At 41.1% G+C, this 20294-nt stretch overlaps 1 protein-coding gene across 13 annotated transcripts in view; it reads right to left on the reverse strand.

Moving 5' to 3' along the window:
- The window catches only part of cacna1g (calcium channel, voltage-dependent, T type, alpha 1G subunit), a 266549-nt gene that overhangs the window by 73767 nt on the left and 172488 nt on the right, over window positions 1–20294 (reverse strand). For 10 of the 13 annotated variants that reach the window (XM_072666927.1, XM_072666921.1, XM_072666926.1 and 7 more), the window contains exons 11-20: window positions 16331–16482; window positions 15441–15626; window positions 15008–15122; window positions 13487–13642; window positions 9058–9123; window positions 5687–5780; window positions 4168–4352; window positions 3521–3991; window positions 2870–2970; window positions 418–541 (exon numbers count right to left, since the gene is read on the reverse strand). In XM_072666927.1, the coding sequence (XP_072523028.1) occupies window positions 418–541; window positions 2870–2970; window positions 3521–3991; window positions 4168–4352; window positions 5687–5780; window positions 9058–9123; window positions 13487–13642; window positions 15008–15122; window positions 15441–15626; window positions 16331–16482 (1650 nt within the window). The remainder of the gene's footprint in view (window positions 1–417; window positions 542–2869; window positions 2971–3520; window positions 3992–4167; window positions 4353–5686; window positions 5781–9057; window positions 9124–13486; window positions 13643–15007; window positions 15123–15440; window positions 15627–16330; window positions 16483–20294) is intronic. The other 3 variants (XM_072666928.1, XM_072666922.1, XM_072666923.1) reach the window with 1 other exon arrangement.

Below are 20294 nucleotides of genomic sequence, written 5' to 3' on the forward strand. Positions count from 1 at the left end.
CAGTAAAAGAACCACTTCTGTTTCAGCAAGATCCATGTTTGTAAAAGAGAACTGAACCTTTCTGAAGGTTTTTTAGCAATTGAAAGGTTCTTCATAATCCCTTTGCACAAGCTTTACATGTATAGCATTTAGCTGACGGTCTTATCCAGAGCGACTTACTCATATTACAGAGGTGGGCCAATGTAGTGGTAGGAGCCTTGCCCAATGACTCTTATTGGTGTAGTGCAGCATAGTCACCCAGACCGTGAATCAAACCCCAGTCTCCCACATGATCTGGTAGCTCAGTGTCAGGTACTGGTGTTATCCGTTGCGCCACACCAACCTTTATTTTAGGAGTGTATATAGAGCCCTTTTTGCTTAGTGTGTAGTCTATATATGGATTTTAAAGCTTCGCTTAGGTTGTGTATGTACACTCACAGCACTTTTTGGGTCAATCCTGGGTCTTTCCATAGCAATGGTGATGCAGTTGAGGAAGATAATGACAAGGACCACATGGTCAAACATCTTGTGGGTGATGATCTTATTGCAGCTCACACGAAATCTGCAAAACATGATTCAATTGGTTACTTAGCAGACAATTAGAATATGAAAGGGTTAACACAGACCTGAGAACAATGTAAAGATGCATAAGCAATACATTTCTCAAAAGGTACAAATTAAAGATACATAAAGACATGTGAGTGTAGCCACAAGAGCCTCAGTGGCTCTGACTTGATGATTCCTATGATGAATAAATAAAGTTCAGGGCTCTTTAACGTCTTCCAGACTTGGCCTGATATTAAGGAATTCATGCACAGGAGAGCACTGCAACTCCTAAGCGTTGTCATGCCAACCTCTTTCTCTCAGCTCCCATCCCTCTCGCTCTGTAAGACTGGCTGCATTGGGCCAAAAGGGAAGAAAGTAGACCAAGGCAATCCCCCCTCTCCTAGCAGTCAACATACCCACCAAGGCGGTACATCACAGTCCAGTGTTTAGATAAGCAGATAACATCTCTGCAGTGCAACTACAGCGAAATATTAATGCCTCTGCTTAGCCAAAAAGGTGACAAACATCAACCATGGCCGTCTACATGAGCAAGAATTCATATGACATGAACGTTTAAACGATGCCAATGGTGCTGCTGTGCTTCGGGTTTATGAAGAGTAAGCTCCTGAATGCAGGAATAGTGTGAGGCTGCATCATTTTGGGTTCACTGCAGGAGGAGGAGGATGATCCGCGGCTGTTTGATGTTTAATTAGTAAAGCGCTGGCAGAGTGCACCAGGCAAGGCTGCCTTATTTTACCATCTTCTTTCCCTTTAATAAGTGCATTCCCCATGAAGACTAATGGGAACAGACACATATTCCAGAGGCCTCAGTTGGGAAGGCAAGGCAGGGCAGTGGTCTGCATGTGCTTGGGTGACAAGCTGAAAGCTCTGGGAGCCTCTTTTGGCTCAAAAGTGAGTGAATGCACGCTCCCTCAGAAGCACATGGGAATGGACGTAAAACCTACTAACAATTCCACCCTAGAGAGTTTAGTTCAAAAACACCCACGGAGCCATGAAAAAAGGGTTTGCCCCTACTCAGTAGCATTTATTGGGCTCCAAACATGACCTGTGTGTTTCAGGTACAGTTTAATGGGTTTTAGGTCACTGACTAGGCCATTCCAAGAGTTAAATTTTTTTTGTAACCATTGTGAGGTAGTGCTTTGGATTATTGTCTTGTTGCATGATCCAACTGCACCTCAGCTCAAAGGCGGATGACCTGACATTCTCTCAAAGAACTCTCATTACAGAGCTGAATTCATTGTTTCCTCACTGGCAGAAAGGTTTCAAGGCCTTGATTATAGCAAAACATTCCCAAACTGACACACTACACTGTTAAAAGTATATCCTTGAGGAACTGTTGGAGGTTCTTTAATTTAAAACTCTGGAGGAATATCTTAAGGTGCTTTGAGGAACCTTCACGAAAAAGCTTCCTCAAAGCACCTTAAGAGGTTCCTTCAAAATTTTCCCAAATATCTTATACTTTCATCTTGCTCAGCAGTTGGTATAAACTTGTAACTTTAAAAGGCAGTTTTAGCCAGACATGTTGGCCAGAAAGCTTGATTTTAGATTTACCTGTCCAGAACACACTGTTCAAAAAATAAGGAGGATCAGTGTTTCTTGGCAAACTTGAGACAAGCATTTATATACTTCCTAGTTAGCAATGGTGTCTGATGTGCTATTCTGCCATGCATCTCATTCTTGCCCAGTGTTTTTCTGGCTGAAAGCTAAGGCAAGATTTTATTTAAAATTTTATTCCTTGCACAATGAGAAGGTCTGGGAGAGTGTCCACTTCTAGAAAGATTTACTACTGCACCAAACTTCACTGATTTGAACATTATGGCTCTGAAACACAGCTCCTAATTAACTCTTCAATTTGGTTCCATTACTTGGGCAGGGTAAATACCTTTTCTACACCTGAAACCTGCATAATCAATACCCCACAACAAACATTTTTGTCAATGTTTGACATTTTTTCATACTACTACAATTCACTATATTGACTATTCACAACAATGTAGCATGAATAGTCCTAATAAACGATTCAGTTGTAAAATGTAATACAATTTATTGCTGCATTGCTGATGATTCATTTTGATGTTAGAAAGAGAAAATGTGTTTTTCCTCAGCTGTAATTATCTAACATTGTCATTAATGAATGGGCTACACCATGCTTTGGAAGTCTTAAGATGCTTCTGAAAGCCTTGACCACTATTATGTTTCTCTGGGGTTTGGAACTGAACTCTGCAAGACAATGGATCTCAAAGAACTTTGGCACTACTTGGCAGTTTGAATGTTCTGTTACAGTCTAATAGCAGACCTTAGTAGACACTGCAGTTAGCCTTACTTGGAATCTGGAGGGAACAGGTACAGAGACCAAGTGCTCCTCTGCCGGCACCATTCAGGCTGCTTCCTCTCAAACCAACGGTACAGGCGCGCCCGCCGACTCTGCAGAGGAACAAGAGGTTAAGAAGAAAAAACAAAGAAAAAATGCCAAAATATCAATATATAATATAGCTATATAAGCAACATATATTGATTGCACACTTTAATTACACTGTAATACTACTGTCTGTACTGTATACAAAGCTTTTTCACTCACTTTGATAATTCCATGACTGGATATATCTAGCTAGCTAACTCTCTATACCAGTGAAACTGACATGGCGCATGTAATATCAGTTGTAGTAACAATAATAGTAGTGCATAGTAACATATAGCAAAGTATGCATAGCAAGTGTATACAGTGTGTAAAAACCAGTGCAACACACACAATAATACCATGACCACTGTGTACCACTAAAAATGGTCAACCACCCGAATAATAGCGAGTCCATAATGGTCCTATGTCACCCCTTTCCATGGATGCATTCATGCATATAGTAGGTGTTTCTAATAAAACAGGCAATCAGCTTGACTATTTCATGCAGTGTTTCAGTTATTCTGGACACTCCCACCAAGTGTTATTTCAGCTGCTCAGTCCAGCAGTTATTCTCACCAGGTTTCCCTCATCATCAGCGTTGTCATCCTCGCTGTGATTATCATCCAGTGAGAGCTGTGTGGTGGCTCCCGTGGGGGAGCTCTTGCCATTGCTAAGCAGGTTGGGTGGGCGCGTGCTGTGGATGCTGGCTGAGCGGTGCAGGTAGGGCACCTGCAGAGTATCTGGTGGCAGGTCGAAGGAGCTGCGCGTCTCCAGAGACTCCATGCGCCTGTGCCGGGGCCTCTGGCCAAAGGAATCTGTCCTGGAGAGAGAGGCATCATCTCCCTCTGAGGCCCCTCCACCTACTCTGCCCCCATCCTCATCTGAGCTGGACTGGCCGTCTCCGGAGAGCAGAGAGCGGCGCTCCCCAGACTGACGCTTCTGCCTTTTCAGGCTGGGAGCTCGGCCTAGACTGTTCCAGCTGGACCGCCGGCTGTTCCAGCTGCTGCCTGAACTCCAGGGGGCATGGGGGGAACTCCGTGCACTCGACTGCAGGTTAAAAAAATAAAAAATAAAAAAAGGCAGTGTAGGTGAGGTGGGCTCATTCAATCATTATTGTTACTGAATTGTCTAATCATGAGGGAATCACACAGGCTTTCCAGAACTGCTACACTACATCTGACACCAACAGAAGAGACAGACAGTAGACAGCCCTCTGTACTGACCGGAGACTTCTCTTGGCAGTTGGGGTCCACGGACACATTGCTGCCCCTGCGGGACTCATGGCCCAAAGCTGGGTCTCCGCCTCCTCCTGAGATTTTAGGGACAGGCATGGGTGTGGCAGCAGTGTGTGTGATAAGAGGTGGTGTGAGGCTGGCTTTCAGATCCACATGACCATTGATGGGCACGACTACAATCAGAGAGACAGGAGGAGATAGTGTAGACACACTCAACATCGACATTCCTTGGAAAACATGACAGATACCTGCAAAATACATGAGCTACATCTCCCAGCATAAATGTTTCAGAGTGCCCTAAGCCCTTAGAAAAGCCTACTGTAGGTGTTATAAACAGAACAGGAGCAAAGTTAAATATCTGAGCTAATACACCATCAGAGTACTGGACACTTACTGGGGCCATAGAACAGAGGTGTACTGAGACTGAGTCTTTAATGGGCTCGTAATATGGTTACACTGATGGTTATACATGATGGAAAATAAATTCTTTGGAGTTCATTTGGAACTTTCAATGAATGGTTATCTTAAGAACATTTATTATAGAACCACAAATGTAAAGATTACTATGTAATAGAGACGTGTGAGTTACAAAGGTCTTTACAAAGGTCTGAATAACCTTTACTTGATGTAAAGGGTTTTTTTCACTAGTTTAGGAGGATCTTCATTGTTTTTTCTTCCTCCATTTAAAGAACATTTATTATGTTGGAGTGTAACACCCATATCTTGAATGGTATATCCAAGGCAAGAACCATTAAGGAACTTTTATTTTACCTAGTGTAATTGACGAAAACCTGGTTGCAAAATACAAGCAAAATACACTGGCAGTCAAAAGGAAGTGCTCAGATGTACACATACACTGATGTTTAGTAAATCCCTGGTATTTAGTAGCTGTTTTTTGGGATCTGTCCCTACTTTTGTGGTGGATGACTACAAAAAATGACCTGTGCCAAGTGCAAGAGGCCACCCAAGTGATGGAGAGGTCTGAGGAGTGAGAAGGTTCAGAGGTTTTAAAGGGGGTCAACACAGATTCCAACACCATGGACAACTTGTGGGCCTGTGTTGAGAAATGGAGAACAATAATCCAGCTACTAAAAGAGGTCTGTGGACTGCAGTGAAGAATGTGTAGAAAGGGATTCATCTAGGGCATTTGAAGAAGCGTTAAAGAACTCAAAGCGGTGTGTGGCAGTCCTCGAGACCAGAGAAGAAGCTACAGACGTCTGGTAGACACTCTTAGTTGTTGAACTTCCATTGTTGTGATGATTGCAAAAACTTCAGAATGATTGTTTTTGACTGCCAGTGTAAATCTACACTCATTTTTTATTCACTGAAGGGCATTTCTGTATTTTGCAGTTTTCTATTTATGCACTGGTGCCCAAAAAAGACATTAGCCGTGTCACTGACTTTGACTCTATAGGACATATAAGCTACAGGTGCTTTCTCGCTCAGTGCTGGTGTAACTGTTTTGTTTTTTGAGTGTGTGAAAGCAGCTTATGCTCCTAGTTCTCACCAGATGAAGCCGAGACATCTTTCTTGCTTCCATGCACATCGTCGATGCTTCTCGCATAGAAGTCTGCTTCTGAGTCTGACTTCGAGGCGTCCCCCTTTATTGCACGGAGAAAGAGAACAGGTGTCAACACAAGACAGATCACAGGTGGTGTCTGGAGTTAGGGCAGTGTGGGTGGTACAAGGTCAAAGTCAGGCAGGTCAGTGTGAGTTTGGCCTTCCCACCCCAGCAGCCCTCACACGTAAAGGCCAGAGGGTCACTGGTGTCCATGGGAGAGCCATCCTGGTCTGAGTAGTCCACAACAATGTAGTGCCTGCATGCACGGACAAGTAACAGCCTGCAGTACCACTCTGAAACCGGTGCCACCATTCCATCAGCTGTTTGCTTATCCTTGTATGTATCTTTCGTGTGTATTTCTGAACGGATGATCTCATGATCAGACCATCTGTTTTATTTGTGTAAAAGGCAAATCCACATGGTCTTGAATATGTGTGGGTTTTTCTTTTTTTTTCCCCAGCCCACTGGAGGAGCAGCTTCGGTAGAGCAGGCACATCCAATTATCAGGCTGTAGAAATAAACACAGCTATTTTTACCAGGGGGCTCGTCTCTATATTTTGCCTGTATTCTGCCCCCCCTCCAGTCACAAGACAACCCGGAGTTTCAGTGTGGTCTAGCACAAACAAATTCAACCTTGGGTGGTTTGTCAGAACAGCAACACTGGTTAGGAATCTCTCTCTCCCTCTCTCGCCATCTTTCATTCTTTCTCAACCTCAGGCTGAAGCCAGGCTGAAGCAGGGGACCTGGATTCAAGGGTACGTCCTATCATTTCTCCATTTTCAACATTTAAAAATGACCTCCTGAGATGCATACAGTATGTCCATCTGGAAGCTGCCAGATTTCAAACATGAAAAGCAGCAGAAAACTGCACTGGGAAAGTGATATCCTAATGAACCAGCCAATTAACTGTGGAGCACTTGGCCATGGAACCGATGCCAAACTAATTATTCTGCAATCCCTTTCAGTAGGTGATTTCCATACCTACTGCTCTGTGATGCTTAAGTGAAGAGAGGGAGAGAGAGAGGGATAGTGGGACCCATTCTGACAAATCTTTCTAACTACAAAGGACAATGTCTCCCACTGGTTTCACTTAACAACAACTCCGCCTTCCAAACGTAGGTGCGAATTAGGAATTACGAATGGATGTCGGAGAAGTTTGACTGTGAAACCATTGAGATCATTGAATACATGTGCTAATAACACATCACAATAACAATAAGACAATTATTTCACACTATGGCTAAAACAAGGGACGGTGAACAGGATCTGTCAATACGGGAAAACACAACAGCAAAAGCTAATAAGATGACAACAGAAACGTCAAATGTTGTTAAGGTTCTGGAACTGAGATCTATGCGTCAAAACAAGGGAGGTGTCTTGTCCTACCTCCGAGTGAACAACACAAACATAAGCACAGCTGTGATAGGTTGAACTGAGCAGAGTGACACAGCAAACTGATGAGTTTTCAACATCAGGGCTTTTATGAACTGTTGTCAGTGTGTGCTGTTAGCCTTTGGCTTTAGCATCTTATAGCAACCTCTCTGCGGTTACTCACAACGGGCCCTGGAGGTGGCTCGGGTTGCCAGTGTGGAGCGGGCAGGGGGGAAGCCCTGTCTGGCCGTGGTTGGGTTATCTGACTCCTCACTCCCACGTGGCCTTTCTGAGCAGAGAGACCATGCGGAACAGTAAGACAATGGCCTCAGAGATCACAGACTTCTGGAGCTTTCACTGACCTTTTCACTCTTTGTTATCTAAGAAAATGAGTGACGGGAGCGGGCCGAATCCGCTAGGCTGATAGGCTAGGCCTAGGGTAATTTTCAGAAGCTTAAAAATCCAATAAAGAGCAATAATATCAGTCATGTTCAAAAATTGCACCAATAGTTTGAGATAAAACAGTATCCTGTGACATTCATCAGTCAACTGCTAACTCTCAAATATGAATGTCAGATTTTTATATTTTTAAAAAATATATATATTTTAATGGTAAAAGCTCAGAAATACAGGGGCGGGGCTTCCTGGAATGATAAGCATTATTGGATTTTTTTATATTTAAAATTGTATTATATTGTTTATCATTATCATGCTCCCAACACTAGGAGGGTAAGGACTCTCCTCCAATACATATGAAGCCAGCCACCACCTCTTTCTAAACACTGCCAGGTAGTCGACACACTCAGAGGAAAGTGTCGGGTCTCCAGATCCGACGCACTAGCTAACAGACGATGTGTCGACCAACATAGTGTAAGAGTGATGAGGGGTGAGAGCGGCATCTACCCACCCGAAGAGAGCATGGGCAACATTGCTCGTAAATCAACTTAGTGACACCCAGGAAATAGTAGAAGAGCATTAGAACGCTAGAGCTTCCTGGCAGTTTTGCTCATGATCAGGTATGGCTTGTCTTTTTAACCAAGTTCTTTGAGTTTGAGTTGGGCAGGGTCTAAAACACTGACATCGCTCTTAAGATAATCCGTTGGGACCACACCTTCATTATGAACAAAAGCTGAATGAATATTAATTTGTTTACAAGAACAGGTCATTATTTTTGGGGATACTCTGGAGGAGGACTTAAATAGAAACTTGACCAGGCTTGCTCAACTTATTACAACAGGCAGGTCCTCACTTGAACCATGTTAATAGCCTCTTAGTGTAGGAGAAGGGAGAATTGGGGTTTCTTCAGGTGGATCAATGAATGTCACAAAGTGTCCAGATACGGATTCAACGGACGCGGCATTGAGCACCATAATGATCTCCCACTGCATGTGTCACCTAGCACAGCTGCATGAATGGAAAAATAAAGAAAATGATGACCAGGAAAAAAAGTCTCCTCAACAGGATCAAGAGCTAAATGCTTTCCCCATTGCTCAGGGTCCAGTCTCACTGTCTGGATACTCCAAGAGAATTTGTAGTCTTACCAATGATAGTGAAAAGCTATGATGACAAACTGAATGAACAGTAACGAAGGCAAAACACTCTTGGATGTGGGAATAGCACTTTAAAGCGTCTTAGGCCGAGTGATTTTGAAGTCCATTTAAAGTGACTTCCCATTCCATTTATTTGCTTTTGTTCGGTAGTCTGGCCGGCTTTGCCTGATTTCACTGTGGCTTTCCATAAGCCCAAACACATCCCCTCGGCCAGATAAAATAAAGAGGCTCGGCTAGGTTTGTTGTTTGCCTGCAGGCATCAAGCAAGTGAACCTGAAGAGGGACTTTGAGTCGAATCTGCGTCTACAAAAAAACAACCACAAGTGACATTGTCCACAAACGCCGGGGTCCTCCTGGTTAGTCTCACTGGGTTACATCATGCGGTGTGCTACATACCCCTGAGTCTATTGGCAGCTGAATACAGCTCAGCTGGCCATGCAAGTCTTCCCTCTTGGTCAATTCCTAAAGTGGAGATGTGTTAGGTTTTTACCACAGAGGGAAAAAATTGTTTAAAAGATGGCAAAACTGCACAGGGATGATGAGGATGATTTTGAGGATGAAATGGATTTACAAATGGGGACTCATTAGTAGAATAGTCATATTTTAATGGAACGTTTGATGATGTGATGAGAGCATTAACCCTTGGAAATCATAGTTTGCACAACCACAACGTGGTAAAAAGTAGAAGAGGACATATTTTGTTGTTAAATTTCATAAATATCCATGCATGCCTTGTTGCTCCAAAACAATTTTTGACATCAAAACCAAAAAGAAAAAAAAAAAATGTTGGTAAAGTAAACTTAAATCTGTCTGTCTGAAACGCAATTCGTCACTGTTCAAGGAAGAACATGCATCTCCAAAATGGTGATTTTACAAAAGACAAACATATTTTTAACTTTAAATGGAAGTCAGTTTAACATAAGTGTAATAATAATGTCAGACATTCTATTGGTCTGTTCAGACAGAATTATTGACAGTGTATAGAGCAGCTACAGGGTTCAGACTATGGAGAAAACTAAACATGTATTATATTATTATAATATTTATTATATTAGTATGTAATTTAATATGTAATCAGATCATCATTATTATTATTAGTGTAATAGCACAGTAAGAAACACCTGACTTCTAAGGGTTAATGTAATGTTTTTGGCTGGAAAAGGTTGATGATAGCTTATTTGAGTGGAGTTGGGGATTAAGGTCGGTTTCTAACAGTGAATATATCATCTTAAAAATATAGGCGCTTCAAATGGTTTCATCTCAGGAGGCTTCACTATTGGGTCCTTGAAGAACTGTATTTGTAAAGGAGATGTGTGAGTGTCTGGAACCTTTAAATTGGTAAAGCACATTTCCATCAAGTAAAGGTTCTTTAGACCTTTAAAAAGAACTTCATTCACACAATTCCTTTATAAACATATTTATGGAACCAAAAGAGGTTCTTTTACATCATCAAAAAAACATTTAAAGCACCTTCAATGTTAAAAAGTGTGCAGTGCATATATTCAACATAAAATCTAATCAAATAAGGCAGCAACACACTTTAAAAAAGCTCTTTTAAAAAGTGACCTCTTGTGCACATCAAGCCCAATAAACCGGTTAGCAGTGGTGAAGGATCTAAATGGGATATGTGATGTGTTAAATGTTCATTATTGGACATAAAAAGATTAGAAAGGTTAGTGTTGAACCAAAAAGGCAGACCACAGGAGTACTGTAGCCCTAACTGACAAATGCCATTAGTCCTGAGACAACAAAGTTCTTAGATTCAATCGAGGAATGAGTCCGGAAATTGATATTACACGCTAGTGTAACCGAGATCACCTATTTGATCTGATTGTGTGGAGGCATTTGCTGGAAGCAGTGACCGAAGCAGAGCTGGCAGGGTTTTCGTCCAGGCCCTGCATCTCTCCGCTTAACATACCTCATTCATCTGATGGTTCCCTTGGCAACCATGACGCACAGCAAAGTTCGGCCAACTAAAAATAAACCCGGCGTTTGAAGGAAAGGATGTGGGTTAAAAATTAAGCAAACAGCTTTAGGATGTACTGGGGGAAAGGAGACCAGACTGAACAAGGGGCTAAAACTAAAAGTCTCTTGGCACAAGAGCAACTGAGCCGAGAATCTCAGCACTTCTGAATTGACTTACTCAGCTAAGACAAGGAAAACAGAGCTCCCCTAAGTGAGGGCCATCTCTGTTATTTATAATAGAGATTTTATTTGTTGAAGGCTTCAGAGCAGCTAACATAATTTCCTCTAAACTGCCATGATGCAACATGAAAGCTATTTCTATCTGGCAGACAAGCACACGAAAGACTACCAAGCATGCTCACCTTATAAAGTGGAGACGCTTTGAGCTCCAGCCACTGCATATCTTTTCCGAGGCATGCTAGGTGCCTGATTTATCAGAGCATTTAACATTTGTTTGCACAAGCAAGTTCAACGTTACGGCTTTTAGTTTGGTCTTCAGTAGTGCCTTAAGAAATAATTTCCCTTACTTCCAAATTCTGCTTTCACTGAATGCTTTGGGGAAAGGGTAAACTATCTAAGGTCAGAGGGATTTCTTTTGTTGTTTTCAGAGAGTGGTATGCTGCAGTATACACACTGTGCAAAAGTCTTTATAACTATGTTTGAATCACTTTTCATCTGCCCTGCAAGCGTCCAAATAAAAAGACCATTATTGGAATGAATGTAAATGCCATTAAAGTAGTGATTTATCAGTGTATTCAACCAACCACATCCAAACCTCTGCTCACTGGGAAGACCCGCATCGCTTGCAGCTACCATCCAAAACCTGGTTTGGCTAATCAGTGCTTCATTAAGTTAAAGCAGGTATGTGACTGATGGTGGTTTTGAACAAATGTATGCAGTGGCCGGAGACACTGCAGATAAATTAGAACATTAGCTTTGAAGGAACCAGCTCAAAAGATATTAACAAGACGTACGAGTTACTTTTATTACATTATTGTTTATTAGCTTTTAGTCGATTTGTAAGAATTCATCCCTGCATTGCACATTTCTTTTTGTATTTAGTGTATATTTAGTGTATGTAATGCTATTTTATTATATATATATATATATATATATATATATATATATATATATATATATATAATAATATTATCTCTGTATATGTTTTTTATACTGTACATAATTTAGGTTATACTTCTTTGCTTATATTATTTTGCATATTCTACCTAATATTCTATCCTGTTGTTTCATGTGAGCAGATAGTTACCAAAGCATTGCACTGCTAGTTGTACTGTGTAGAACTATGTATGTGACAAATAAAATGTTAAACTTCAACTTGAACTTTTAGTCTGTGTTTATTCCCATCTGGGGGACTTAAGAAGTCCCCTGCTGCATGGAGGGGGTTGGCTTTCCTACTCTCAGACTCATGACTATGCAGGTAAAAAGGTAAACTTACTTATGCAGTGTATTGTCACAGCTCTAGAGAGGCAGAACAGTCTAACTGCCTGCTCATCGAGTGTGAGGAGATCATACGTTCAAATCCCAGCAAGGGCTCAAAAGCCTTCAAGCTTGGGGACATCATATGATAGGAGTAATCCCAAACTGTAGATGGGAGTGGGAGGGCCGAGAGTGGGAGGGAGAGCGTGTGGACAATTGTGTCCCGGTCATAGAAGACTGTGGCATCACCACAGAACTTCTGTGGAATGAAAGTGATAGGGCCAACAGTTAAATGGTTGATATAGATTCTGCTCCCAAACAGCTGCTTTTGTGAGACTTTTGTAGTGTAGTAGGTGACTGAGAACGAGCAGTAGAACATGAAGTAAGGCTGGCTTACAGTCTCTAGGTCCAGGCTGAGTGAAGTGAGCAGTATATATTAAAATGGTTAGGCGGCAGTAATTTCAGTAATGTGATCAGTGTCTGGCTCGTGATGAATTCTTGACTGAAGTAGTGGTTTTCGTGAGGCCAAGAATTTTTGCCTGTCGTTTTGGTAATTCAAACCGTTATTTTCTAGAGCTGCTGCTATGAACGGCTGAAAAATTGTTCGGCAGGCGGACTTTTCGTGTGCGCCATTCCAGCTCCGCAGCACTGCTAAATGTTAAAAATGTGCCCTTCATCGTTGCCTCTCCAAAGAGAGAAGATCAAAGCCTTTGTGTTTTTACAGCTTGCGGCTCGAGAGAGGCCGTTCAATTAAAACAGTGCAGAAGCCAGTCTGCGTCTCTTTTTCAAAGACTGGCCCCTCCAACCAAAAAAATGATACATAGGAATCACATTCATATCTTCTGATTTATCCGAGGGCTATCCTTTTCTTTCCCTGTTGTCTTTGTGTCTGACTACCTGTCATGAAGGAATGGTTGCTATGCGTCGGGTGATAAGTCGTTGCGTAAGAGCATGGAAAAAGAGGAAAGTGGAAATGGGGAGAGGAAGAATGTGAGACGAAGCGCTGCGAGGTGAGCGGAGCATGGAGCTGGCATGGGACTGATGTTAGCACATGGGTTTTTTTACATGATGTTCCCACAGTGAACACAGAACTCATCACTGCCTGCTAAGAAATATACAACATTAGACAAAGAAGAGAGAGAGAGAGAGAGAGAGAGAGAGAGAGAGAGAGAGAGAGAGAGAGAGAGAGAGAGTAAGCAGAGGGAGGAGAAAGGTGTAAAAATAGCTAGGGGGATGGTGGAGGTTGTGGTGGTGGTGTGAGGGTGGGGGGCTTTGTGGGGTGTCTGCTAGACAGGAATGGAAAAAGACAGGCAGGGTGAAGAGGGAGCTAGAATGGTAGAAAGTAAGAGGACAGAAAGGCAACAAACAGAATCACAATGATAGAAGTAATCATGTTTGGGCGTGGTGCAGAAGATCATCCTACCTCAGTCTGGAAGCCCTCCACTAAGATAGCCACTAGCAGGTTGAAAAGGACGTAGTTTCCAAAGGTCATTAGGGCAATGAAATACAGAGCAGCCACAGGAGAGGTGGAGGCCATGCCGTTATACAGCACCTTATTCCAGTCCTCCTGCGTGAGGATCTATCGGTGGGATGGAAAGTTGCATTATGTTCATTATTACAATCCAACACTGACGGTTTGGCAGAGAAACTCCTTTGCAACATAATCAATCAGACAAGATCAGAAAATCATTACTTAGTTTTCCACAAGGCTAAGCTTGTAGCTCTCAAGTAGGAACACGTTAATAAATCCTGGGAGCCTTGGTACACACCTCCACAGGGATGCCCTAAATGCCATGATGGTATCTCAGCAATTCTTTACGATCTTAGGAGTAAGCTCAAGTTGGCTTCCTAGTCGAATAAACAGTACAGGCAGCAAAATGTAACTGTAATAAGCAGGTAAATATGAAGCCAACAGCCTTGTACTGTTGGGCACTTCTACTATTTCTGCTTATGTCCGTTTACATCCCTTTTTTCTGAGATGCAGAGCATGTGGAATGCAAACTTTGAGCAAGCTATCGGAACAAATCATTGAAAAATAGGTCTGACAGCATCATTTTCATTAGCTTTCCTCACCAAGTGATCATCATTTTGGGGGTCATGCCCAGAGCAAAGTGAAAGCAGAGCTGTGGGTTCCTTCTAAGCCCCAATGAAACACAGATGACAAAAGGCCACATATTGTATTATTAATGTTAAATGAGCAAGTGTGTTTTCAATGAATTTTTTCCCCAACCAGTCTAAGCATCTCCTAGTTTGATGCATGTTCAAGTACTAAACCTTTTTTGCTTTAGAATGCGTAGCCTCACTAGGAGCAAGACACATGGCAAAACATGCTTATTGCAACATATTCCACACACTGGCTGCATTATATTAACTCTCTGATGTCTTCATAAGTTCTGTGTGACTGCCAAAGTCCAGCCTGTTATAAATGCATGCTGGTTAAGGCACCCCTAGTGGTCGGGGTCCTTGGGCATGCTCGTAATAAATGTGGGCAGTAACCAATCGGTGCTAACAAGTAATAATAGCTAATGGAAGTTAATCAGCACTGTGCAAACTGCACACATGTCCCAAAATGAGTCTTTGTTTGTGACCTTTGAGAATAAGACTGGGGACAACTGCTATCTATAAAAATGCACAAAACTACAGACACAATTCAGGATTAAAGACGAGTACTACCATTTATAGTAAGCGAGGCAGAAGCTTTCATTACTTATGAGCCGTTTAAGACTTGTAGTTCCGGTGCAAAACTGTAGACCTATCTTCAGATATCATGTCTTGGCAGATCAGTTACATTGGGAGTAAGGGGATTCATTAATTATTTTTAATAATCAGTAAAGTATCCCTTTTAGAAAAATCTTCCACACAATTACACAACACAGTCAACACAGTCAAGGTTTCACTAGAATTATGTTCCAAAGAAAAGGTGGTATAAACGCAGCAGACTTACCTGAAACACTGTGACAATGGCCCAGAGCAAAGAGTCGAAGTTCTTGCGGTCCGGCATTGTGTCACCATCTCTCTCAGAGCCAAACTTACAACCAAACAGGTGCATTCCCAAAATACTGTTTTAAAAAATGAGAGATTTCAGCTAGTCAGAATCGAAACTTTCAGGTTTAGCGTTAACAGTGATGCCCTGGAGCATACTGTGAAAGATAAACTATCCATTTTACATAGAAAACAATGGGGTCTGTTTTTAAGCACCCCTACAAACTTCATTAACATTTGCAGGAGCACTGACATGCACATAATTAAATCTATCTGAAAGTAGCAGGATGATTTTCGACAGTAAGGTCACAGTAAGACACACATATAAAGCCAGGTTAGAGCCAGGAAAGTTTGCATAGGCTTGGATCACTGGTCAGCATCTCATTCTTTCTGACCTGAAGATGAAGATGAAGAGCATGAGTAGCATGCAGAATGTGGCCACATTGTCCATTGTCTTCATCAGGACCACCAGTTGTCTCTGGAGAGCTGGCATGAAGCGCACCAGCTTCAACACACGCATCAACCTGAAGGTCCTCAGCACTGACAAACCACCACCCTGCTGACCTACAATCTCCCAAACACTGAAACACAAGCACACACAGTTTGGTTTTCACACAATGTCAGGGTGTGGGTCATACCCATAAAGTATGTCCCATACGCAATTGTTCTTTACATTGGTCATTTCATGATAAATGCTCTAAAATTAATTGCAATTAAAAACTTTGTGAAATGTGCAATATTAAAAACAACAAATCATTTTATGTGCAACTCTACTAACCAGGCACAGCCAAATAAGAAATTCTTGCATTTAAATAAATCATTATTTGCAAAAGGCACTTTACAAAGATTTGCTACTCCACTAAGGTTACTTTGGTTTTCTGTGGCATCTAGCCATTTCTTTTGAAAAACGACAAAAACACCACGCTACTAATAGATCATTCCACTCTAAATATGACAGAATTTTCAGAATTTGGCTGGAAAAACAGTAATATCTTAAAACCTCAGGGATTTCAAATATATGAGGCAAATGTAATAGTGTCAAAGTGTCATAAATAGGCCAATATGAAATTGCGGTCGTCGTCCTGACAGCTGACACTCATCTGCCTGAACAGCTAACAGATGTCACATCACTCAGTAATGCCTGCAATTTGTCAGGGTGCCACTATTGCAAGGTAACTGCCAGAGCACATTGGAATAATGAAGACGCGCATGCAAAAACGATGCACCCTCTGCAGAGCTGAAGGAGTGTTTCTCCTGCGACTGCACAGAGAACAAACACACATACCTGATTACCACAATAATGCCGTCAAAAATGTTGTAAGGGTTCTTGATGTAGCCAAAGGGGCCGTACACCAGCAGCTTCAAGAGCATCTCCAAGGCAAACAGACTGGTGAAGACAATATTACTGATCTCCAAGGCGTTGGTTAACTCCTCAGGCTGGGACAGGTGGAGCAGAAAAGAAGACAGATGGAGGAAAAAGTCAGAAAATACAGAAATAATAAAACTAAAATTCTATAAATACGTCTAACAATTCTAAAGAGAGACAATTCAAATAATTTGATCTCAGTCCAAAATTAGGTCATAAATTAATTATTTGTTGTTCTCATAAGGTGGTGAACTCCACCAGAGTGCAGTGAAGAGCCTCCGTCTTACATGTTGATCAGGGCTCGCAACTGTTGAATCAAAGATGATGCTTTTATAATGACTATATAATCTCCTTGGTTTAGTGCCAAGAACCACATATGTAAGTGTGAAGAAACCCAAAATTGGTAAAAAAAAAAAACGTTCCCATCGAGTGAAAGGTTACAGGTACACCAATCAGCCATAATCTCCTTGTCTCTACACTCATTGTCCATTATATTAGCTCTAGTTACCATAAAGGACCACTTTGTGGTTCTATAATTACAGAATTACTGTTTCTCTGAATATCTTTACATTAGCACAATTTAACCCTGTTCATCAATGATTATCTGATATACTCGCTGGTACGAGTATATCAGACACAGCAGTGCTGCTGGAGTTTTTAAACACCTCAGCCTCACTGCTGGACTTAGAACAGCCCACCAACCATAAATATCCAGCCAACAGCACTCTTTGGGCAGTGTCCTGTGAGCACTGATGAAGCACTAGAGGATGATCAACACAAACTGTGCAGCAACAGATGAGCTTCTTTCTCTGATTTTATATCTACAAGGTAGACCAGCTAGGTAGAAGTGGGAACTAGAGTCCATTTTAACCAAATACGGATGTAGTTTGAGAAAACTTGATAGTACTGGGTTGCAAATCTTGAAAAAAATATGTGAGATTAGACAAGACTGATCACCCAGGGCACGATCAATGGTCATCAATTCTCATCATGATGATGTAGCTCATGGTAGGTTTTACCTCCAACCCAAATCGAACTCTCTTCATTCAGCTCAGCTAACGTGAGGACGTCTGAAAGCAATATCCAGATGGATGATGTGAAGCTGATTAAGGTTGGAGTTAAAGTCTGCCTGGGCTGGAATAGTGACCAATAACGTGGATATGTTGAAGCAACTGTCCATTACCTTCTGTACTGTAAATGTGTTGTGAGTCTACAGATTTTCTGTTTCCTGAGTCTATTATTGTGGATGGTTAATGATTATATGCTACAGAAGCAAAAAACAGACAGTACTGTCAGTTGATAAACACAGGAGTATAACTTTAATGGTTTAATCAATTATCATTATTGACTCTGAATATCCGAGACTGTTTACACTGTTTACATTAGCCTTGGCCAGGGTCGCTGTGCCATTAATCTAATGTAACACTGTCCAAAGCCAAGTCAATTTAGTTGTCTAAAAGATACACACACTCACAGGCAGTAAACATGGGCCAAGTACTGGCCATGTTGGGGAGAGTGAGGCCACACTTGTGTGCATGTGTGTGTGTGTGTGGGGGGGGGTGGTAAATCATTTTAAATGTACTTGAGCAGAATTAATAGTTTTTACACATGCAATGATACATTTCTGCTACAAATGCACAATTAATACATATTTTTAAATAATATCTGCATATAATATAGATATAACATAAAGGCTGCGTGTTTTATTTACATTACTGTACATTTCTGAATACATTCACTGAAACTTCCTAGTAACTGACATTTCTGAATGTATTTGGGCTGAACACTGTGTTAAAACTAACCCTGTCCTGTAGAGGCACCACTGTAGAATGGCTAGCTCTCACTGTGAGTTGCTTACATGCTTTAAAATGGTACCTTATTACAGCCACCAAAAAAAGAATAAAATAAATAATGTAGGAGTGAATTCTGTGACATTAACACCCAGCTCAGTAATCAAAAACTCATAGGATGAAAAATTTTACCTTCAGTATACAAAAACTGAAACATCTATTCAAATATGCTATTACGTTGCTATGAAAATATGAGATGATGTCCAAAAGCACATTCTATTTGGACATTCTATAGAAAATCCGGGTCCCACTTCATAGTAAGTCTCTAAAAACTGTGCAGTTACACATTAAGCCCTTAACGCAGAAAGGCATATTATACACTAAGGTGTATTACTCAGTAACTACAGGGACTTCAGTACAAACTGGTGGCAAAAGTTATAACATTTTCAGCCCACCTGCGGGACATAGGCTCTTTACGGGGTTAACAGTCTATGTAATAATGTAAGTACTTGTGTATTATGTGTACCCACTGTTAAAGATGGATTTGTTCAGAGCTTGTATAACAGTACATGTGTATAAGCATCCATTTGAACCGTTATAATTATAATTAAGTGTATCTCTATAGCTGTGATGGCATTTTTTCTCATGTGATTATACATCTCTAATATATTTATATAAACTGTTCCGTCACCTGTTACAGCTATTGAGATCCTTTAATTTAATTGCATGAGTTAAAACAAAAAATTATTCATGTGTGTATTTATACAAGCTGTACTATTATCAGGCTGAACTCTTGGATTTTTCTTTGATTAATGTTTCAAGCAATATTCCATATACTTGTAAATATACTGAGAGAAGAAGCAGATAAACAATTAGCTTGATGTTGGTTCAATGCATTTTTGCATGCTTTAAAATGTGAATCAAACACATATCACATTCACTGACAGGCTAAACAGTGTAAACAGTGCAGGGTTACTATACTAATGTACTAATACTAATGCAAGTATACTAATGAAACGCATTTAGCCTCCAGTTCTACCTCCCTCCTCACGTTCCTTCATATTTTTCCTCTTTAGCGGAGCCCATCAGCAAAGCAGCTTTATAGTATGTTGAACCACATCACTCTAATCGAATCCCTCTAGTGCAGATAAACTACAAAGAACCTGAACTAGGATTCACTGGTGTAATTGATGGTGAGGGTGTGGTATGCAGAGCACGCTTTTTACGAGGTGCTGGAGAACTGGACAGCAGGCATGTGGGCATGTTCATATTTTTGCTTTCTTTTTTTCTTCTTCTTCTTCTTCTGTCGATTGTAAAAATGAGACCCAACCCAGACATCACACATTCTTGAAACATCACAGGATTGCTTTAATCAACATGATAAAACATTCCCAGGCATGCAGTGATTTACTTATCAACGATAATAGTGATTTAAGAAACCCTTATTTAAGACCCATGTCGTTGTTTTAAAAAGGACATCACAAAAATGTCATTTCCAAGATGACTGCTTCTGTGATATAATGAGAGATAAATGTAATTACATATTGCACATGAAATGAAAGCTAACATCTCAGTGGTTAATTGTTTTCAGCTTAATCTCTCTTAAATGAGCGCTGGCTCCCAGTGCATCAGGATGAACTGTGGGGCTCCATAATTATTTGGGACAACGACACACTGTTTGTTATTTCGAATCTGTACTGCAGCACTGAACGTAACTGGCTTCTTGTTCTGCTCTGTTGTTTCTTGAATAGTGGAATATCGTTCATTTTGTAAATGCATCCAATACAAAAATGTTGCTAATACAAAAGAGCTGAGCTGTTTTCTCCAGTAGAGCAGTCCGTTACAAGACTTAAACATCAGAATAAATCATTCAGAAACATACCAGAACCACTGGGTGTCGAAATCTATTTTTTACATTGCTAAGAGGCAAGAACACACTGGTGAGCAACAGCAAGCTTGACGGACCACAGGATAGCACAGTAATGGATGACGAAAGGATCCTTTCCATCATGAAGACAAACTGCTGGATGGATCAAGACTATCCAGGATACAGACACAGTTCCAACCAAAACTACAATAAAGAGCAGAACACA

Source organism: Salminus brasiliensis, chromosome 22 (assembly GCF_030463535.1).
Source record: "Salminus brasiliensis chromosome 22, fSalBra1.hap2, whole genome shotgun sequence".
In the NCBI taxonomy this organism is placed as follows: Eukaryota; Metazoa; Chordata; class Actinopteri; order Characiformes; family Bryconidae; genus Salminus; species Salminus brasiliensis.